The following is a 20,256-nucleotide window of genomic DNA, read 5'->3' as shown; positions in this document are numbered from 1 at the left end:
CACACCGGGGAGTCACGGAGTGTCCTCACCAGTGATTCTCACCGGACCTCCAGTTCACCTACCGGCCACTAGACATTGGGCTAAGAAAGTTGAGAATCTCTGGATGGTTCTTGTCCAACATTTACATTTACATGTCGAACGAGGTTCGACCCTCGGCTATCCTCGTTAAAGCACAGAAGGGCAGGAGAGAAGGGCATGGTCAGAAATATACGTACACATATGCACGTATATTCATATGTACTTACGCCCATAGAATGGCCGTCAGTGTCATCCGCATGATTGTCGGTGCAGCGAATGATGTGTATCGATCAAAAGACCAATTCTCTACAAATATACGAGTTAGTCTTCTTAGAAAATCCAAGACGTTGCAACGTTAAGATATTTTACTATGCTATGTCGTTTATTTTGATAATTGGTAACTGATACTGTGGTCAAATATTGGCCATCGATAGGCTGTAGAAGTTGATACATTTATGAGAAATTTAGAGATTCAAATCCGAAGCAAAACTTTTATCCAAATATTCGTAGAATCGTTCAAATCTAAAAGAAAAATGCATCGTTGTAATTGATCAGAGATTTTATGAAAAATTACGAATTAGTTAGTTCGATCACCTTTGGCAGTTCTGACGTTAGCGATTTGTAACCTGGGGATTTTAACGATGCATAATACGTAGCATACGAGAATAATACGTAAAAATATACAGGATAATATTGGTTATATAATATTTAATAGATGAAACAAATTTGTATTCAAATTCCATTTGTTTATTTGTAATCGTAAAAATATAAATTTTCATAAATATTCTCTATCTATTCGTTAGATTGTTTTAAAGTCTACGTTATTTATCGTTAAGAAATTAATATTTCGCTGTTCGTGCCGGTTTTGAAGGACTAGTTTTCGTATTTATATTCGAATAGGTTTGAAAACAGATAGATAACGCACTAGTCTCCCGTATGGTCAGGACGATTATTGCTCTGAAATAGAGGTGTGTAAAGTAGAGGAAAAGATCGATACAAAAGTACATGTTTGCTGCGGGTTCGTGTAAAGGTATATACTCCCACGGCGTAGCCTGGAGTCAGATGCACGAACGGAAAGGTTAAAATAGAAAAAAAATGCCATCGTTCTCGTAGAGTAGACGATAAACGTTTCATCCCTTGCGTGACGAAGGCGTTTTACTTCGATATCACCCACGTGGTCAATCTTGATACAACGAGCTTTTTGGCGGATTCAATGGACGTCTACTTCGACGATTTCTCGGTCTCGTTGCTGAAACCCTATGTTTCAGCGTTCTCTTTGCCCTTCTTATTCTTAGTTAAAATGATCTATCTACTGTTTCAAAGAAAAAAAAAAAAAAAAAAACAAACAAACGAAGTTTTATCATTTATCTTTATTCGGTATAAAAATTGTTTCATTTTCCTCGTGCCATCTTTATTTTCCTGCTTGAATTAAAAATATCTAGTCGTTATCTCGTAACAAACTGTATAACGTAAGTCCGTTTTCAAAGTTTACAAACCACGGTGAGAATTTCAAATATTTCAACGCATGCTGAAATGCGAAAACTACAGGGAGAACGGTATTGCTATATCGTTACATACGATATTTTAATGTAAGATGTAATTAAGAAGTCCGATCACGTTAATTCTTTTAATATAATCCTATACGCAGAAGAATATCTGATTAAAAAATATACATTTCTAGATTCATAGATATTCATTTTTCTATATTACCACTTTTTTTAACCTACGATTCTAGAATTTATTTCTTTTCAATTTCCATTTATGCACGTGTATCGCCGAATCGTTGATCGATACTACATATTCATTAATTTCGATCGCAACGGCCAATCCGGCATTAAACTTAAGCCGGCCGACTCTCCTCTTTACAAAGGGCCCACACGCCCGTATTTTTACGCCGGTTCACTGTATCGACGAGTACGTTTCCACAGACGATAAATCTTGTTTTAGTCGCGCGTAGGTTAAGGGGAACTAGCAACAGCAACACCCAGGGGTGACTATAGCATTGTGCTCGGCCAACGATGCTAGTCGTACCATACATACACCGACAGAACCGTATACGTGTGTCGTATGGACGCGTGTGTGCCGCTACACACAACCCTATTAAGAACAACACTGTGTGTGCCGCTGTGGCTCTGTCGTTGGATCACGTCGCCCTGGGTCTGCGGGAAGCGAGGTTATATTCCGCCGGTCCTCTACTCCGCTGCATTGTGCGCACTGCCATGAAACGTCTAACCTATAATAATCATACCGATATACAAGACGAGCTCCGTGATGCTCGTCCCTCGTACATGCTGCACACGGCTGTTTCGCGTGTGTACATGTGCGACCTGAGCGGTAACGCGGCCGTCAATCCGCCATTGCGACATGGACGTGAGGTTACGCGCGTGAACGAGTGAAGCGAGCTTCAACTCTCTCGTCTCTCTTGGCCTCGTCTCTCTGCCACCCAGAATGCATCACGGGTCTTGCAAGAAATGGTAGCAAAAGCCGGCTTAACGTTCGATTGCTTGCATATCTTCGATGGATTCTCCAAGGTTTGTTGGAATAGTTCCAGTAATACAGTTCGTTAATGGACGAGGAAGAGGCATTCGCGTTCGAACTCGAGGCTTAGGTTCATTGTCGAGACTTTTCATCGATACGATATCTTGCTTGGATGGGTTATCTAGTCGTATATGTATCTTGGAATCTGACGTTTCACAGTGTTCGTTATTCTTAAACCGTAACTGGTAAGGCGAGGTCCTGTGAAACTTCTGGAACTTTTCGAATTTTCTCGTAATTTGCAAAGTACAGGTTTTGCGGTGTTGTATCGTTAACCGGTGTATAGCTTAATGGCTATCGATGTATTCGTAAGCCACAGTACCAGCTTTTGTAAACTTCTGAACATTTATGTCCACGTGATAAAGCGAGTATCATAGGTTTGATGGAAGTTATGATGCGAGGTACATGCATATTGTACCTATCGTCTATTAATTGCGTATAAAGCGTTCGTTAGAAGATTCTACCGCGGATATCGGTCGCTGAATCGACGCTTTCACGCCAGCCTACGTATACGCGACATTGGCGATTTATCAATTAACTAGATGTATTCGTTTTTGCCAGAATTATCCTAAAATTTTAGCGCATTATGGCTCCTTCACAAAACTGCTCGCAAACGTATTTCTGCTATTAATAACTAATCAAAAAATGAATAAAAGAGAAAGAAAGAGAAGCACAGTTTTCTTCATAGACAAAACAGAGGAGTTGTTCTGAAGAGGTTAACGACACGTTGAGATTATTTTCCACAAAGCAGTAGTTATGTAGAAACCTTTAATAGTTTTAACCACGAGAGCTCTTTACCTGTAACAGCTTTAAGAATTTGGGCGATTTTTATAAAACTTTTCATTGTTTTAAATATGGACGCAACGAATGGGTATAGCTACATCGGATCATTTCTGTAATTAATTAAAAGGAACTAGGACTTTCTTTCATTCTTCGATTGCTTTTATTTGTCCGGATATAAACGAGAAGTGTTCTCGCAATTAACGCGTTTTTATTTCTGTTTACTGTACAACGTTCTCGTTTACCCAGCATTGTTTACCATTCAGAGCAATTTACAAATGTATACAATTTGAGCGTAGCTCACCTACGCCACTGTTACAATTACAAGTCTCGTTTAATCGATAACTTTGCCAATAAGGAGACGTCAGTCAATTCACTGCTGCTAATGGACCGCTCGCTGTGTGCCGAAAACTACTGATATGTATTTACACTGCACGTGACAGTATTAAACCATACAAATCTTCGTGGCAAGCGCAATTCCAAGTACGGTAATAAAAAAAAAAGAAAAAGAAGAAGAAGAAGAAGGAACAACGCTTATAATTCATCGCGTAATTTAACGCGTAGATGCGAGAAAAAATTATGTAAAATGTGTTACCCCTTTTTATCAGTTACTCGCTATCGCAACGAAGATTTACGTATTCTAACTGCGCACCTCTGAACGGCAGGAATTTCACCACGTGTTCTCCCTCTCTCCCTTTCACCTTGGTCTTCTTCTACGAGCAGTCTCCCTCCTGCTCATCCACCCTCTAAATTCAGTCTAGGTTCCCCTTACAAAGCGTGCCGGTATTTGTTAGCACATTTTATGTCTCGACATTGATTGAGCATACGTTTTCCTTCAAGCCGTTTCGCAGGCAGACATTTCAAAATGTGTTCCGTTTTATTATAACGAAGTTGCCTTCTTTTTCCCTCTGTGAAACGTATCCTAAAATAAATTGTTTACATAGAAATAGAACGGCGATGATCGAACAAGGTTTCAAGATGACTTGTTAATTTCTTAATATTTATATTCTTGGAAATTGAGGTCGATCGCCGCTACTTATTTCAGTATAAACGATTATCTCGGAGAACATTTTTTTTGTATTCTACAATGATTTGCATTATATAGGTATAATTTTTAGTTTCTTATTCTCCTTGATAAAACAATCTCTTTGGAATGATTACAGAGAGTGATATTATGATTCGATATGGTAGGCTTTCCTCTCCAATTCTTACTTCCATTCGCAGTCTCAAACACGACCAGCTAGTATCATTTCACAAATCGCTTATATTATCTTCCCGACAATGCAATTCTATTCGCATACATAAAATCACGGAAAGAAATCACCCATAACTCGGAAATTATTTACGACTCCTTATGACCCTACTTTCTGCCAGATTTACGCGTTCGGTATCGTCAAACGTTTATTTTCATTTTAGAGAATTTCCTTTCAACTAACGCGATGAAATATCATTTCAAAAACGAAAAAAGAAGAAAAAAAATAATGTAGGGAAGAGGAAACGAGAAGAACAAGAGAAAAGGGAGTCTCGATTCTTTTTCGACCGTTATCTTAAACTTTCTCAAATCCCACGTAACTAGCCACTTTGATCCTCGTTTCCTTTATTTATCGTTTTATTGATGAACCACATGTGTAATTCAAAGACGCGCTAGGTGCTTCGAATGGCCTGGCCTGTTATTCGTATCGGTATACATTGACTATGTGGCCGTGTACGTATAGAAAAGTTGCGCTTATTCGTCAGTGTTCACTGCATATCGATACATCGATGTTTATTCAAGTGCAGCTACATCGGCTTCGTACGTCTGACTTTCAACAGCCTCGGAACACGATTTGAATAATTCCCAATAGCGTTGCCTCATCCAATTAGAATCCTTTCCGCGATATAAAATAAGGGAACCGAGGAGCAAATTCGCGCGAATAAGATGAAATAATGAAAAACAAATTTCAGCATAGCCCCTCCCATCAGCTCTATTTCCATATAGATCTGTAGATCTGTTGAGGCGAATTTTTTTCGGCTGCGGTAACTCGAATCCTTCCAGGTTCGTTTTTCATCGTTAATCTCTTATTTCGTGATATTTTTTGTAGACACGAATATTGTCGAATATATCCGGTCAATTCATAAATTCGTGTATCTCTTGTAAGACTCATTCTACGAAGGAATTATGTGGTAGATCGGAACAAATCGTGAAATTTCCTATTTCTTTATGAATTTTTTATACCTAGAAACGCACACGAACTTGTAAATACGTGCAGTGTATTAACACTGTACATAAACTATACGCAATGAATCTCGCTTTATGAACAAGATCGATTTGAAATTAAGATTAAAACACTCCGCATTCGTTACGACTCAAGCACGTTGTATCCACTCTGAGTCTACAGTTTCTAATTGTAATGCCTATTTTTACGAAGTATAATCTACATAATGGAGATGCGATAAGAGGAAAGACAAGATTTATATTTTATAAAGCGGAAAGTTAAAACAAACTTCTGGAAACTTTATAATCGTAGAATTTGACACTCTTTTAACGCTACAATTGCGCATTTTTAATACGTACTTTGGTACGATGACTACGTAGGGAAAAAAAACTGAAAGAAAGTCTTTTTTTCAATTTCATGTTTTCGTATGACTTTATAATATGCGATTGAATTTTAAAATCGTTCATGTGAAAAGTGCGACTTTCGCTGAATAGTATAGTTGAATAGGATTAAAAGCGATGAAAATAACACGATGAAAATAAGTAAGTCTGTGTAATCAATCACGTTTCTGTTTCGATAAAACGACGAACGTTGACGCTATCAAAAACGCTTCCGTGTTTTTTTTTTTTTTTCCTAATCGAACAAACGAAAAATATCCGATATCAATAACATTAACCATATAGTTCCGTAATTCTAACGTTAAATTTATTCCAAACTCATGTAACCTTAATGCACGACTTTCTTGAAAGTTGTGGACGGGCCCTTAGGGGGTTTCTCGCTTACGTCATTCGATCTTTGGTCTATCCTCGGCCCTGCGAAGACCTATTACCTTATTTACGATTCGCATGGCCATTATCTCTTGGCAACAAAGTGAACCAGCCGGTTTTTCGATACGATCCTCCGTATACACCACACACACGACACGCTATACCATGCCGTACCAAACACATTTACACGCGTATGCGCACGCTTACACGTATATAGATGCGCTCACGCGTGCTTCTTCATTGATTTCGCTGGTGTGAAAGGGGAATCGGGCAGACAATGAATACAAAGGCCCCTGGTATATAGAGGCTGGGCAAAAGCGTGCTCTTGTCGAGCCGCCCCGAGAACGGAAGACTTTTGTCTTCGCTCGTTAATAACAGTTTTGACATAGTGGGAAAGGCATGGATGATTGGACGGCTTATGGGAGGCAAAGAAAATTATTGAAAAATTGATTTTTGCCATTCGAATCCGTTCTCTTTTGATCAGGGGCCGAAGCATCGATGCGTGACTCATCTTGTGCGCGCGGCCGCACCGTGAACATTCGGTTGGGCTGCTTTACGTGAACCTATATATCTATATACCTGTATATACATACATATGTGTATGTATATGTATATATGTATTTGATTCGTTAAGCTGAAAGAACTAAATCCGATGGTCGCGTCAAAGAACGGTCGAAAAAGTAGGGAAGAAGGGAAAGTAATTAAAAAAAATAAAGAAACGAAAGGGACGAAAATTGATGTCCTCGCCGTGTGTCGCGATACGCGCCCGATATCCAATATTGCGTTAATGCGTAAAACTCCCACGAATCGTTGTCGTTAATTAATGTCTTCATGTCGGAGGGATTATTCGACGATGGTAATAGTCGATATATTGGCTGCGTTAAGGTATCCTTGAATAGGTAAATTTTTTTGTTTTCTTATTGCTGCACAGTATTCTAATTTTGGAGTATAAGGTAAATTTAATTTCGTCGAACGATCTGCCATTCGTATCATGTCGTATTCGATTATAGGACTGTAATTTGGTATATTGTGTTTAACATTGCGTATCAGAAAATACGAATCGAGTATATTTAAACTCGTACCGGTATATTCGCAATAGTTTTCAACGATCCTTTGCGAAACACGCTAGAAATAAAAATTGATTTCTTCGAATATCACGTATTTTGAGAAAAATACGTTACAGCGAGTTCACGCTAATAATGTCATTTACAAATTAATTTTAATGTCAAATATGACAGCGATAGAAAACCACGAAGGGATACGTTTAATATCGATGTCGGGAATTATCGCGGATGGTGAGAGCACGTTGGTCAGATCGTACGAAAATTTTCATGAAAACGAATTGTCGTCCATCGTATCACATAACGGATATGTGTACGCTGGCGGGTTAACCATCGGAACAACAACCTGTTCGATGACTGTTCCGTTTGATGATTGCAACAAGTGAGGACCACCGTCGTCCTCTTCCCCAGCTTGTTCCCAAACCATTTTACCACCGACAGCCACTCCCCGTTTCGAATTCAACAAGTGGCCAAATCATTCTACGCGAGACTACGTAGCGTCGAAAAACTGGAATTTTCCAGCCGGCGGACAGTCATTGACCATTTAACGTCGTGTCGGAATATTTCTCTCTATCGAGAGATTTTGTCATTCAGCCCGAAATTCTACTCTCTCCCTCTCTCTATCGCCCGCTCCCACCCATTTTCTCTTTCTCTGTCTCCCATTTTCTCTTCGACGCACAATATCGATGTTCAATGATGCTACCGTAATCGTATCGGATTAATGATTTGATTGGAAAATGGAATTCCGCCCATTCTCCCAACCAAACTTCTCTCTTTGCACAGTAATAAACAAATCGTTTTATATCGAATTTCAATAAAGAGAACACCGGCGGATGTGTATTATAAGAATGTAAATGAACGAAAATAGGTATTGAATGACAGTAATGCTATTTAAATGTTAAAACAGTGTACAACATCGATATTGCTTTGAGCAAATGTATCTCTGTATCGGGTGTCAATAAAGAAGATGCTATTCTATCGGTAGAATATGACGAAAACGCAAATGAATAAATAATTAAAGGAATCGTAAAAAGAATATTCAACTTCAACGATCGTGATTCTACGATACATTCTATTTAAAGTCATTAGAAGATTAGTCTTTCTTAATAATTCCTTTAGCGCTTTTGAACTGTACTTACGAAATTAGACTGACATTGTACATTTACATGTATATTTAAATACATAATGTATATATATACATATACACACACACACACATATACTCTACGTAAGAATACGTGTGTATGTGTAACGTAATCATTACTGTCATCGGAAAGCCTGATCCTTTCCTCCGTAATTTCAACCGGTAGAGCGGCGTTGGTATACGTGGCTGAAGAACCCGTAGACACAGACCTCGTGCTACCTGGTGGAATGGGTCTCATTAAGGACGCCTTCATGGTCCTTCATCCTTGGCTCTTCAGGCCTCGTTTCTCCCTCTTAGGCAACGGAGTCGCTCGTCTTTTATACCTGGATGCCCTCTGCTCGCGTTTCTGAGCTCGGTTTCTGTGTTTGCGTGCGCCTTATGCGGTCGAAGGCCATTTGATAGTGGTTGCTTGTCATCTTCGACTTTAACCTCGTTACCATTTTACAGGCGTTTCTGGAACGAACGAACGAACGAACGAACGAACGAACGAACGCGTATACCGCACGGTTTTCCTTTAAATTCGGATTTGTTAAGATTTATTTCGGATTTATTCTACGGTCTCACCGATCTAAGGACCAGGCGTAATGTCGACTTCTCTTTTGCTTTCTTTTCCTCTTGCCCCCTCTCTTTTACCGTGTATACACGATTTCCGGCGTAACGAGATTCCTTCGTTGCCTTTGCACCCTTTAACGAGTTTTTTCCCTGTGTATTTCGCAAATAGAGTTCCATCGTTGCGGCAAGACTGTTATCGTATCGTCTGTTTGTATTGTGCGAGTCGATAGAAATCTTGCTTGTTAACTCGTCCAGTTTTCTTACTCTAGATGAAGAGAACGCGTTTTTCTATACCACGAGTTGCGCGTAACAACGTTACTTGTGAAAAAATGTTGTACCATACTTTAGGCTACAAAGCTTTACGACGATTGACAACGGCATCGAGATACGAGGTATATTTTAAATGTCAGATAATTCTGATAATATAAGATTCAATTACAGCGGTTCTCGGCAATATTTTTCTCCTCTGTTTAATACCTCGAAAACATTGTTTTTATAAATCTTATCGTAGAACAAGATTCAAGATTTCAGTTTACGATCGACTAAATTTTTTATCCGCATACCTTCGTAATACGATTTTCCAAATATAAATTTTTAAAACGAGCGTGTTTCACACTTCTTCTTAATTCTTTTCTTTATTTTCCTTAGAATATAAAAAATGAAATATCTCGTCGAATGACACGAGGGCTCACGTTATTGTTTTCGAATGTGCATATCTTTTTTGCTACAGCAAGCTACTATGAACGAATAACTACGGTTTAACAAACCACTATATTATATATATATATATATATATATATATATATATATATAAAAGCATCTTGTTGCTTCAAATTACGCGTCGATTAATTACCACATAGAAAAGGTGGACAGTAATTTTTCTACAGATCGCAGCGTCTTCTCAGCGTGTACACGCCCGTACGACCATAACGCTTCGCCGTTTTAGCTGATCTATTTTTCGTTCTTTGTCGCGGCTGCTTTGTCGTGTATGCTAATCGAATTCCCTCCTCTTATTTTCTCTTTCATTTTCTTTCTTCCTCTTTTTTTTTATGTTGCAGGGTGGCGGAGGAAGCGGTGGGGCTGCGGGAGGTCTGAAATTCACGGTGGCTGACACTTGCGAGAGGATCAAAGAGGAATTCAATTTCATCCAGCAACAGAACCACTCGTGAGTCTTTCTCTTTTCTTTGACTCTCCTCGTTCTCTCTCTCTCTCTCTCTTGCTCTTTGTTTTTCTTTCTCCACCACCTCCGCCCAACTCCCCCTTTCCAGTTTTCTCGTCTATTCATCCCTTCCGTCTCGCGTTCGCGTTTCTCGAAGATCCACGATTATTGACGCCGATGCTTGCCTCGGCTGTCTTCTACCCATCTTTCCTCGCCTTTCCTCCTTCGTCCCGCTGCTCCCTGTTTCGAGGTTGTTTCAGAACCCACCCCGTTGACGCTGTTGCACGCCGATCGCTTCGAAGTCTCTTATCCGAGAGAGGAAAGTTGGAATTGTTTGCTCACGACGTCCTCTCCTCTCCCGGCTCCTAATAACGCGTCGAACGTTTCGAACGCTCGCGGGCTTCAGTCGCAAACCGGATACGCGGATAACAGGACGATCTCCAGTTGAAAATCTAACGCAAAGATTCGCGGCGAATCTACAGTGGCTGACAAACGGATATTTCGACGCTTATCAGAGAATATTTTCACGTATATGTTACGCGTATCGTATAAAACATTTTGAAACCTTATTTAATACCGTAACAGGATTCAAAAGTAACGATTATATTGGTAACAATTGAAAGTAGCGTAGAAATGTACATAGAAGTTACGAGATGTTTATTACATGTTATATATATATTTGGTAAAAAAATTGGTAAACAGTCCTTTCAAACGTATGTTCCGGTGATTACGAAAGTGGCCTTAGTCAAGGATCTAAAACAAACGAGTTTGTTATTATTCTGCGTTGCGTCCGTCTCGTATTACGTAACATTACGATAATCCGAAAACATGTTTGTAAACTAGTGGAAAGTGAACCGTTGAATCGAATCGGCTGTGACGTCGCCAAATAGGATTCACTTCAAACGCAAAGTTTTAAATATCTTGTAACGAGAAATACGACGTATGCCTCGGGCCTCTTTCATAATCACCGGTACGCACAACAAGTGCTAAAGATGATTCCACCGAGTATCTATCGCGGTTTACCAATGTGAATGGATAATCGGCCGTTTAAATTCTTTTATCATCTCTGAAAAATATACTTGCGCTAAATATCTTGTAGTTTCTATGTTACATTTGCAAATTTGTTTCGAATACCTTACCAGCATAATCACGACAATCGCGTTTCATTACATTGTTAGTGTTATCTCAAAATGTTTCGTATAACGCGCGTACTATATATTCGCAGGAAATTTCTATAACCGTTGGAATACTTTCGCGAGCGTACGTAGTACACGTAGAACGTTCGTTATTTATATATCAGCCTCTTGGAAGCTAAACCGATCGGCACCACTTTTTATTCGTTTCTCGATTCAATTACGCGAGAACACAGTTTAATATTCAATTCTGAAGAAACAAGTGATTTATTTTCTTTCGATTCGTTATCCCCACGGATTTATCGCAAGCAGATGACATAAACGATAGTAAATGCTACGGTAAATTGTAAAAAGCGATATTCGCAACATCGCTGGTTCTCGGTCTTTGCAACGGAGTTTCGATCGCGTACCGGGCTAACTTCCAAACTCGGTTTTTCTCAGAAACGAAAGCTCGCTCGTCCGAACATTACCCTACATTTCACGCTTTTTCTTTCTTCCTTCACGAGAAACCACGCATTGCCCGGTTTTATCATCAGTCACCGGTTCGCATACTGTATGCGTATCTTCGGATTAACCGGTGATTCGTTTGTCTCGTCGGAGGTCAGCTTCTACGAGAGCCGCTTAAACGCCTGTCTTCCGTACTTCGAATCACGAAAGTGACAAAATCGTATACGGTTTTGATCGGTGAGAAAGAACTCGCGCGACATCGCGTGCATGTCGACGATTTATGGTAATTGATAATCGAGGCTCGGACACGGTAATTAATCGACGTTCCGGCAAGTAGTATCCAGATGCAGGCGATGCTATAACCGTTAACGTTATTGGAACAGTGCTCACTTTCGGGCGGACGCCCGTGTAATGGGACCGTGTGTACAAATGTCTGCGTTTACGTATCATTAATTATCTCGCATGCCGCACTTGCGATACCGTTGAAACCGTCGGATGGACGGTTAAATTTGCGTTTCGTTGTTAACGCCCAGCTAATACGTGCTACGCGTACTCGCCGCTAGTCGCCAGCCAGTGCGCGTATGTATGTCTGCCCCGGGACGTTCTGGCCTCGACGAAATTTTCCCGGTAATTCATGAACTTTCTGCTTGCCTCTTGGTAATTTTTTTTTACGACCTCGTGGAATTCGCCGCTCGCGAAAATTCAGCGACGTGCTTCCTTTTCTTGAGAAAAGCCACGGTTTTACAAAGCGTACGTTCTATTCCTAGACGGAGTCTTATTGTTGCACGGTCTTTCGCAATCTACGTTCTACAGTCTCGACCATTTTCGCCGTGAATCGTACTTCTTTTATTTCACTCGCAATTTTTATCGCCGCGCGGTTTATTGCATCATCTTTGGCAGTTTTATGAATTTTTATATTAACTTTCTTGCAACATACAAGCGTGCATTACAAAGCGACGAAAGTTCATGTGAAATCGTACTGTGCTGGCTACAGAAAGTATTTGGGATCCGTTGTTTCTGTTATAGTTTATACTAGTTTTCGAATCGTGTTGAATTCCATGTTACTTTTGCAGGTATCTTCATATGGTTACAAAAATACTATAAAAATGAAACGTAGAATCGGATAAACGGAATATTTCGTTGGAAATAGAGATAGATACGCGCAAATATCTTTCGTAGCTACTGTGCCTGGCATAAATGAATTTTCTTAATAATCATTTTTATACCAATTTACATAACGATTCGTACAATCGGCAGGCGAATTTTATTATACGAACAGTATTTGTAAACGTATGGATTTTTGGAGCCACGTTGATTAGCTCCAATAATTAGAACGTAGAGAAAAATGACCATTAGGAACGTTATTTTTTCACTTACCTGGAAATACGCGATTACTTACGTCATCTTGTGGCGAGAATTGTATAAAAAGCGAAGGTGATCAATTCTTTCCGAGAAGCTCGTAAAGTACCTACGTACACAGGCCATGAAAATTCGATCGCAGCGAATGATTAAGATCCACTTTTGATATTCGAATAACTCTAGTTATAAATAGTATCTCAATTTCGAGCTAATCAACGTGGACCTTATTTCAAAATTTAACTCATAATGGCTACCGCGTAAAATGTATTTCTTTAATAAAAATACGAGATACATCGCGTTAAAATTGCGCGCGAGTGAAGTTAAAACGATTCCAAGAGCAACTTTATACCATACGTTCCGATCGATTTTCCTCGGCAAATAACGCGTAGAACGATCGGATATTTGCCAAAATGTCCCCGGCAGGTTCCTCTTCCTTTATTCATAGCTGGGCTTCTTTTTTTTAGATTTTCAGTGGTCGGGTCGCCCGCCGCAACCGCCAACACCGCCATAATCTCATTTCTTCTTATTCCTTCAGCTTTTTCGCCGGAGAACTCGATCTTACTTTCTAGAGACGCACCGCGTTCTCTTCCTCCTCGAATTCAAGATGCTGCAAATCCCAAAGGGAAAGGAAGCGGTCTTGCCCTATGCGCTTGCACGTATTTACACGTACACACGCAAGCGCCCACACACGCACATTATACGATATATATGTATTTAGGCACACATGTACATACACGTACAAACACACGCATACAAAATGGTTCTGAGCGAGTGCGCGCGATTTCTGCTTTAACGCATGTTTGACTAGCTCTGTCCTCAATCGCTTTTCACTTTTCAGACTGAAGATCGAATGCGAGAAACTGGCCAGCGAGAAGACCGAGATGCAGAGGCATTACGTTATGGTAAGGCACTTTGTAAGTTCGTCTTCATGTCTTTTTATCTTCGTATCGAGTACAGCTTATTCGCGGCAGTTGAAAACATCGCTTAGATGACACTCGGACGAACTCGAGCGGATTCGATGAATCGTCGCACTGTTATCGCGCGTGGTTACGCGTTTCTTCGGAGTACAACGTTTCGTGTGACGGAAGTTGCGAAAATTATCAAAATTCTAGGATATAAAATTTAGAAAGATCGAAGGCTCTGTCGATCGGAAGGGAAAGAAAGATATAGACTTTATATTCGAAAGCGCAAAAGTTACTACGAATGTTAGTCGACTGTGAATCCACAGCAGGTTTGGCAAAGTGATTTGATTCTGATCAACTTTCAGTTGGTTTTTCTTCGTCTGTTCAAGTGACTGAAAGCCGAGCTTCCTCCCTACCGCAGCAGTCTCTTCGATTATTAAGATTCCTACGACTGTCAAAGTCGTTGAAATTATCCAGGTTAATAAAATTGTCAGAACGTAAATCGAAGACGTGTTAACTTTTGCGAATGCAGAATTATTTCAACGTTATTGTGTTTCTATACGTAGAAATCGAAACAAGCATCGAATAAAAACGAAATATTACAATTACACATCACGGTAGTGCGATACATCCTCCGATAGTGTATATCTTTTGTTGTTATCTTAGCTATAATACACAGACTGGAATCGTCGAAAGTCTTGTGCCGGTGCACGTGCTTCTATTGTTGAAATTATCGATAGAGAGGGTAATCGTAGCCACGGAATCGGGTTTTATAAGCAACGAGGTTACAGGGCCATTATTGAACTCGGTAATCTTTGTCGCAACCCTCCCCGACACGGGGCAATGGAGAAAAACGATCGATATTGTTCTCGCTTCATATTGCCGGCTCTTCGATTCAGTTCCCATCAGCACGAAGGCAATTAGCTCAACCAACCGTACTAATCGTATCGTCATCGGTAAGGAGCTTAACTTGGACTTACCTATATTAAAGTGCGGCATTAACGTGGACCAAAGTATTTGCCACGGGAGTCCATTTCATTTCTCGCTTCTTTATTAAATATTTATTATCGAACAGTTCAGGAATTCGTTGTTCTTTCGTACCTCTGACCAATCGATGCGACAGGATCAAAGGAGAAGTGGTGCGAGTAACAAAGTCCTTGAAAAATGAGGGAATCGCGAGCAAAGTTAAACTTCGATGGAAAGATCTAACAAAGGGAAGCTTAGAAATTCGTAGTACAATTTTTGAAATAAATTTCTCACTGTTACATCGATGATTCTCGTTTTCCGTGTTTACATCTTTTTTTTTTTTTTTTTTTTTTTTTTGAAAAAAGTACTCTTGCGTGATTTCTCCCTCGTATCGAGCCCTTTCCATCGCTTCGAAAGTCGCTCAGGGGAATTTCTAATTTCTCATAGGTCACGTTTTCATGGGCCACATGTTGGATAGAAAGCGATATTTTGTCCATCAAAGAAATAGTTTATTATAATATTAGGAATACTCGATATAATCTTCAATAGCTGAAATAAATTTCCATTGCGGGTTTGTTTCTTCAAAAATATGGAAACGTACGAAGATATGAATTTGTGTAAACATTCGTGTATTAATTATTATAACCCAGTACTGTATCGGAACAACTTAGAGAAAAAGAAAGAAAAGAAAGAATAGACGAGCCGAAAGATTCGATCGTTTGAAATTTTCAAACACGTTGAACATCTTTATTTATTTTATTTTACCGTTTAGTCAGCAATTTGCTCTTGTGATCCGCGCTTTTACCTCGTAATTACGATTGTACCAGGCAAAATATTTGCCTACATCTTTATTTACGTTGCACGCTAAGCTGGCAGTTCCTTTGGAAAGTAATTTTCGCGTGTTTTGGTAGTTCGCGGGACGCGCAGAGGGAAGAGGAGGTTTTCGTGTAAGGGGCAGGTGACTAGGCGGGCGAAAGAAAAAGAAATCGGGTCGTCTGCTTTATTCGCGTGTATAAATTCACCGATATTTGAGAACGTGCTTTTACGCTGGCTGTTATGCTGTTCTGTAAACTGCTCCCTCCCTTTTGGTATACGAAAACGTATACGTTCCCCAGCGGAGTAGGGTCAACAGCCCTGCTACGATCCTCGGTCCTGGATTTATTTTCACCTCTGCCCTTCTCTTTTTTCCAAAAAAAAAAAAAAAAAAAAAAAAAAAGAGAAAAAGAAAAAATTCACCAATGGGGAAGCCCTCTATTATTTTAAACGCGTCTGCGAAACACCGTCTGCGAGCGTTATCTCGCAACGCGATCGTTTGCCGAGCCCCTTCGTTTCTCCTCTTCTCACCTGTATTATTTCGATATATCGCAATAACACGTTCATTTTGTCTCCGAGAGAAACATAGACAAGATGAGGCGAAAAAAGAGAGACAGGAAAGAGAGGAGAGAAAGAAAAGAGAGTGGAAAAAATGACGCCGGATGAGCGTGTGCGGCATGCAATGATCGATCCGAAAGCACGGAGCAGTTAGGCGACACGACTTCCATCGCAATCCCTCATCCCCGGGTCGCGAGATCGTACGCCGATGTTAACTGTACGTTTGATCGTAATTGTCGCGAACTGTACCATCTCTGTAAACTGCTACACCGATGTGACACCGTGCAAGCAACCAAGCAGCAAGCTGGGCCGAGTGGTTGGGGCTTGGGTTGAGGGGGAGGGGGTGTCAGTGGGAGTGGATAAGGGGTGGGGGGTTGGAGGTGACAGAGGGGTTGATGGGGGTTGAGAGTTGAGCCGGTAATCGATATCTCCAAAGTAAACGAAGAGAGGAAGCGAGAGAGAGAGACGAAGAGCCGAGTGACAGGGTGAAAGAGAGAAAGATAGGGGAGGGTTGGCGGGAAGAGTAGAAAGGGAGAGGACGCGACAGAGAGAAGGACAGAGTCGGAAGGCAACAGAGGAAGGGGATGGGGCGTAGGGTGGCAAAGGGAAAAGGGGAAGGGAAAGAGACGGGGGGAATTAGAGACGGAGAGAGAAATTGATGTCGAGGGTTTGTCAACTACCGACAAGTATTATATACGTACAGCCTGACGAGAAGGAGTATTGGTGTAACGTATGTACAGACTGCGAACGTGTCTCTGATATTCTAATTCCACCCCTGTGTATTCCAACCAGCCACCTTTCCATCCCTCCTACAATTCATCCTCCGCGATTTTCATTAGGGTAACGTGCCGCGTAAATCCGAGCGCCGCGGCCGCTTCAACTTTTTCTCCCTCCCTCTTTCTCTTTTTCTCTTTCTCACGCTATCTGTTTTCCTCTTTCTCTTTCGCTCCCTGTCGTTCATCTTCTTCTCGGAATTTCTCTTCCTGTTTCTCTTCTTTTCGCTACGCCACCCCATACATTCCGTGCTCCCGTCCTTTTCAGAACTTTAGCGCACGGATCATCGCCTCGCGACATGTCCTTATCCGATGCATTCTTCTCCAATAGACGCGACTCGTTACGTTTGCGGAATTTTTTTATTGTTAAATCGCATCAGCTCTGAATCGATGCACGAATCGTCATAGTTCGTGCAGTATATCAAACACTTTAATCGATGACTATGTCTAATATATGGTTATATGCCTATGATCGATACTATCTGCCAGTGTATGTGTATCGTCGAAAGAGAATAATTTTGTTGTACGTTTCATTAACTGCGAAAACGGAAGAACCACTCGATTATCTCCCTCGGGAAAGGTTTCCGGTAGTTCCTTTTCTTTCTTTTTCTTTTTTTTTTTTTTTTTTTTTTGCATCATCAGAAACGATCCTGTGTGTCCATTCGAAGGTATCGCGAAGAATCCATTTAGTTTTATCGTGCAATAACCTTTCCGCCGCGCGCGTTGTTCCATTTTTATCGCGAAACGATGGAGTACCGTTAAATTAATTCCCTGAAAAGTATCTGGCAGAGAAAGCGGGGTCGTGCGCGCTCGGATTTATTTCCTCGTTCCTCTTCATTTTATTTGACACTTTAGAAAAAGTTGTTAAATCGATAAGAAATTAATTCGATTTTTATTATGAAAGCGGAACGATTCGCACCGATGAAACGCGCGCGGGACCGACAGTTCGAGGGACGAGGGACGGCCGGTAAAGACGTGAAAAATATTCTTATGAAAGCAGGTTGCCGTCGGTGCGCGGCACGTTTTTCACCCTTTAAAAACGCAGACTTCCCGATTACCCGCGTTTTCCCTCTCTTTTTCTCGCTCCTCTGCTACTTCCTTTTTTTTTCCCCCACGCCGTTTCTCCTGCGCGCCCTCTCTTTATCTCTATTTCGTTTTTCCGCAGCGTAACAAATTAAACATAACCCACATCCTCCGGGCACGTTTCTTGATTACTTCTTGTTTTTCCCGTTTGCGTTCACCGTCTGCTTCTTTTTACAGATTTTATTTCCGCCTTTGAAGTTTCTACCGTGCAATTTAGTGTTTTTGTTTTTCCACCCTCCCCTTTTCACCGACGTTTACGAAGTTTCATAACGGTGCACCGACGTCCGTGGGGTTAACTGTTTTCACGAATTTACCGACCCTTCCTTTTCCCCACCACGATGCTTCTCACCCGGGTCTCTCTCTCTCTCTCTCTCTCTTTCTCTCTCTCTTCCTTTTTTTGTTTTTTCCACCAAAACCCTTCCCACCCTTTTCCCTTCTTTTTTCCTTCTACTTTCTTCTCTCCTTTTTTCTTTTTTTCTTCCTTTTTTCTTCCTTTCTTTGTGGCAACCGTGTCTTTCGCTATTCAATTTTCTTAACGCTGCCAACGTCGTAACCGTTCTTTCCTGCGAACTTTGTGACTTCTCCCTTTACGTAGCTATCGATCTCACTTACGTCGACGCGCATCCCTTTCCGTCGCTTTACGATCCCGTCGCCCTGCGAAGAGGACAAGAATTAACCGCAAGAGCAAATAAATTTTTTCCTTCGCTCGTCTCTTCTCATCTCCTGTCCTTCTGTTCCACACCCGCCTCGTCATATTCAACCCTCCCTTTTTTGTCATCTGACAAAGGTAACGACCCGTATCTCGGATTATCGCCGCGATTCTCGCATCGTCGCGGTCGAGTTTGGCTGATTAATTATCCATTAATTGTACGGAAGCGCGAGGCGCGAGCACTCGCGGAAAACATTCGGGAAAGGATGAAAAGGAGAAACAAAGGTAAAACGGGGAGCGACGAGGTGGAAGGAAAGTGCGCGCTGAGTGGTTACGTGGAGTTGAAAAAGAGAGGAAATGGGAAGAGACGGAGAATATATATGGTAGACAGAAAGATATAGACGAGAGTGTAGGGGATGCTGGAAAAGAGAGTAGGCGGTTCAATCACCCTAGCAAAGGCTCGCTACTAAAAGATCCATATCGAATAACCGGAGGGGGTGAAATTATCGGTACAACCCCTATTATTGGGTTCCGAACCACGTGAAAATAGAAAAGGAAAGGTTGCCAGATGAGATCGATACGACCCCTCCTCCCCATACCTCTGTCGACCACCGACAGTTTCTCTTCATCCGATTATCGACTTGGCCCGGCGAACTCTTTTCTTCGTGTTTCGGACTTTCCAACGAACCCAATATACGTTCCGCGATGCGGCCAAGAAGCATTTTATTACGTCACGAATCGAATTAATTCCCGTCCAGGATGTCGATAACGCGCAATTTAGGATGGCTTTCCTCTCTCTCTCTCTCTCTCTCTTTCTCTCACTCTCTCACTCTCACTCTCTCTCTCATCGATAATCGCTTCGAAGGATACGATTTTCTGTCTTTTATATTCCATACGATCGACCGATCTATTCCGTGTTATATACAGGGTGTTTCGAAATGGTTGGCTGACGGTTTGCGTACGAGTTCTGTGCGTCGTGATAAGCGAGTTAAATTTCGGATGAACGTATGTTTTATAACAAATCTTCATTGAATTATACAAGGGACGTATAAGCAGAGTATGCTCGCCCGTACACTCAACTAACTGTATCGCGGAATGTCTTACGTCTGTTTCTCGTCTCATAATGCGAAATTTCAAAATGTATCTCGCGTAATTCGACGCGATGTAAATGTAGAGTGGTTTTGAAATTTTGATCACGTGGAATAAATAAAATATATTTGCATATTTATCGAACGTTGCTTTCGTTCTGATACGTATAATAATATCCTTTTGATGTAACAGTTGAACAAACATAGCGGTAATATGTTTCGCGATAAGTGTAAGTTGCTTTATAAAATGGACATTTTTAATCGGTACGATATC

The 20,256-nt window shown here is 41.0% G+C and overlaps 1 protein-coding gene across 6 annotated transcripts in view; it reads left to right on the top strand.

Moving 5' to 3' along the window:
- LOC117214697 (protein groucho) overlaps window positions 1-20,256 on the top strand; it is a 112,191-nt gene that overhangs the window by 16,150 nt on the left and 75,785 nt on the right. For 4 of the 6 annotated variants that reach the window (XM_033460931.1, XM_033460935.1, XM_033460933.1 and 1 more), the window contains exons 3-4: window positions 10,111-10,217; window positions 13,989-14,064. In XM_033460931.1, the coding sequence (XP_033316822.1) occupies window positions 10,111-10,217; window positions 13,989-14,064 (183 nt within the window). The remainder of the gene's footprint in view (window positions 1-10,110; window positions 10,218-13,988; window positions 14,065-20,256) is intronic. The other 2 variants (XM_033460932.1, XM_033460934.1) reach the window with 1 other exon arrangement.

This window comes from Bombus bifarius, unplaced genomic scaffold, assembly GCF_011952205.1.
Source record: "Bombus bifarius isolate JDL3187 unplaced genomic scaffold, Bbif_JDL3187 scf7180000009243, whole genome shotgun sequence".
NCBI lineage: Eukaryota > Metazoa > Arthropoda > Insecta > Hymenoptera > Apidae > Bombus > Bombus bifarius.
Note: the sequence above shows the minus strand (reverse complement) of the source record. Positions and strands in the feature narration are given on the sequence as shown.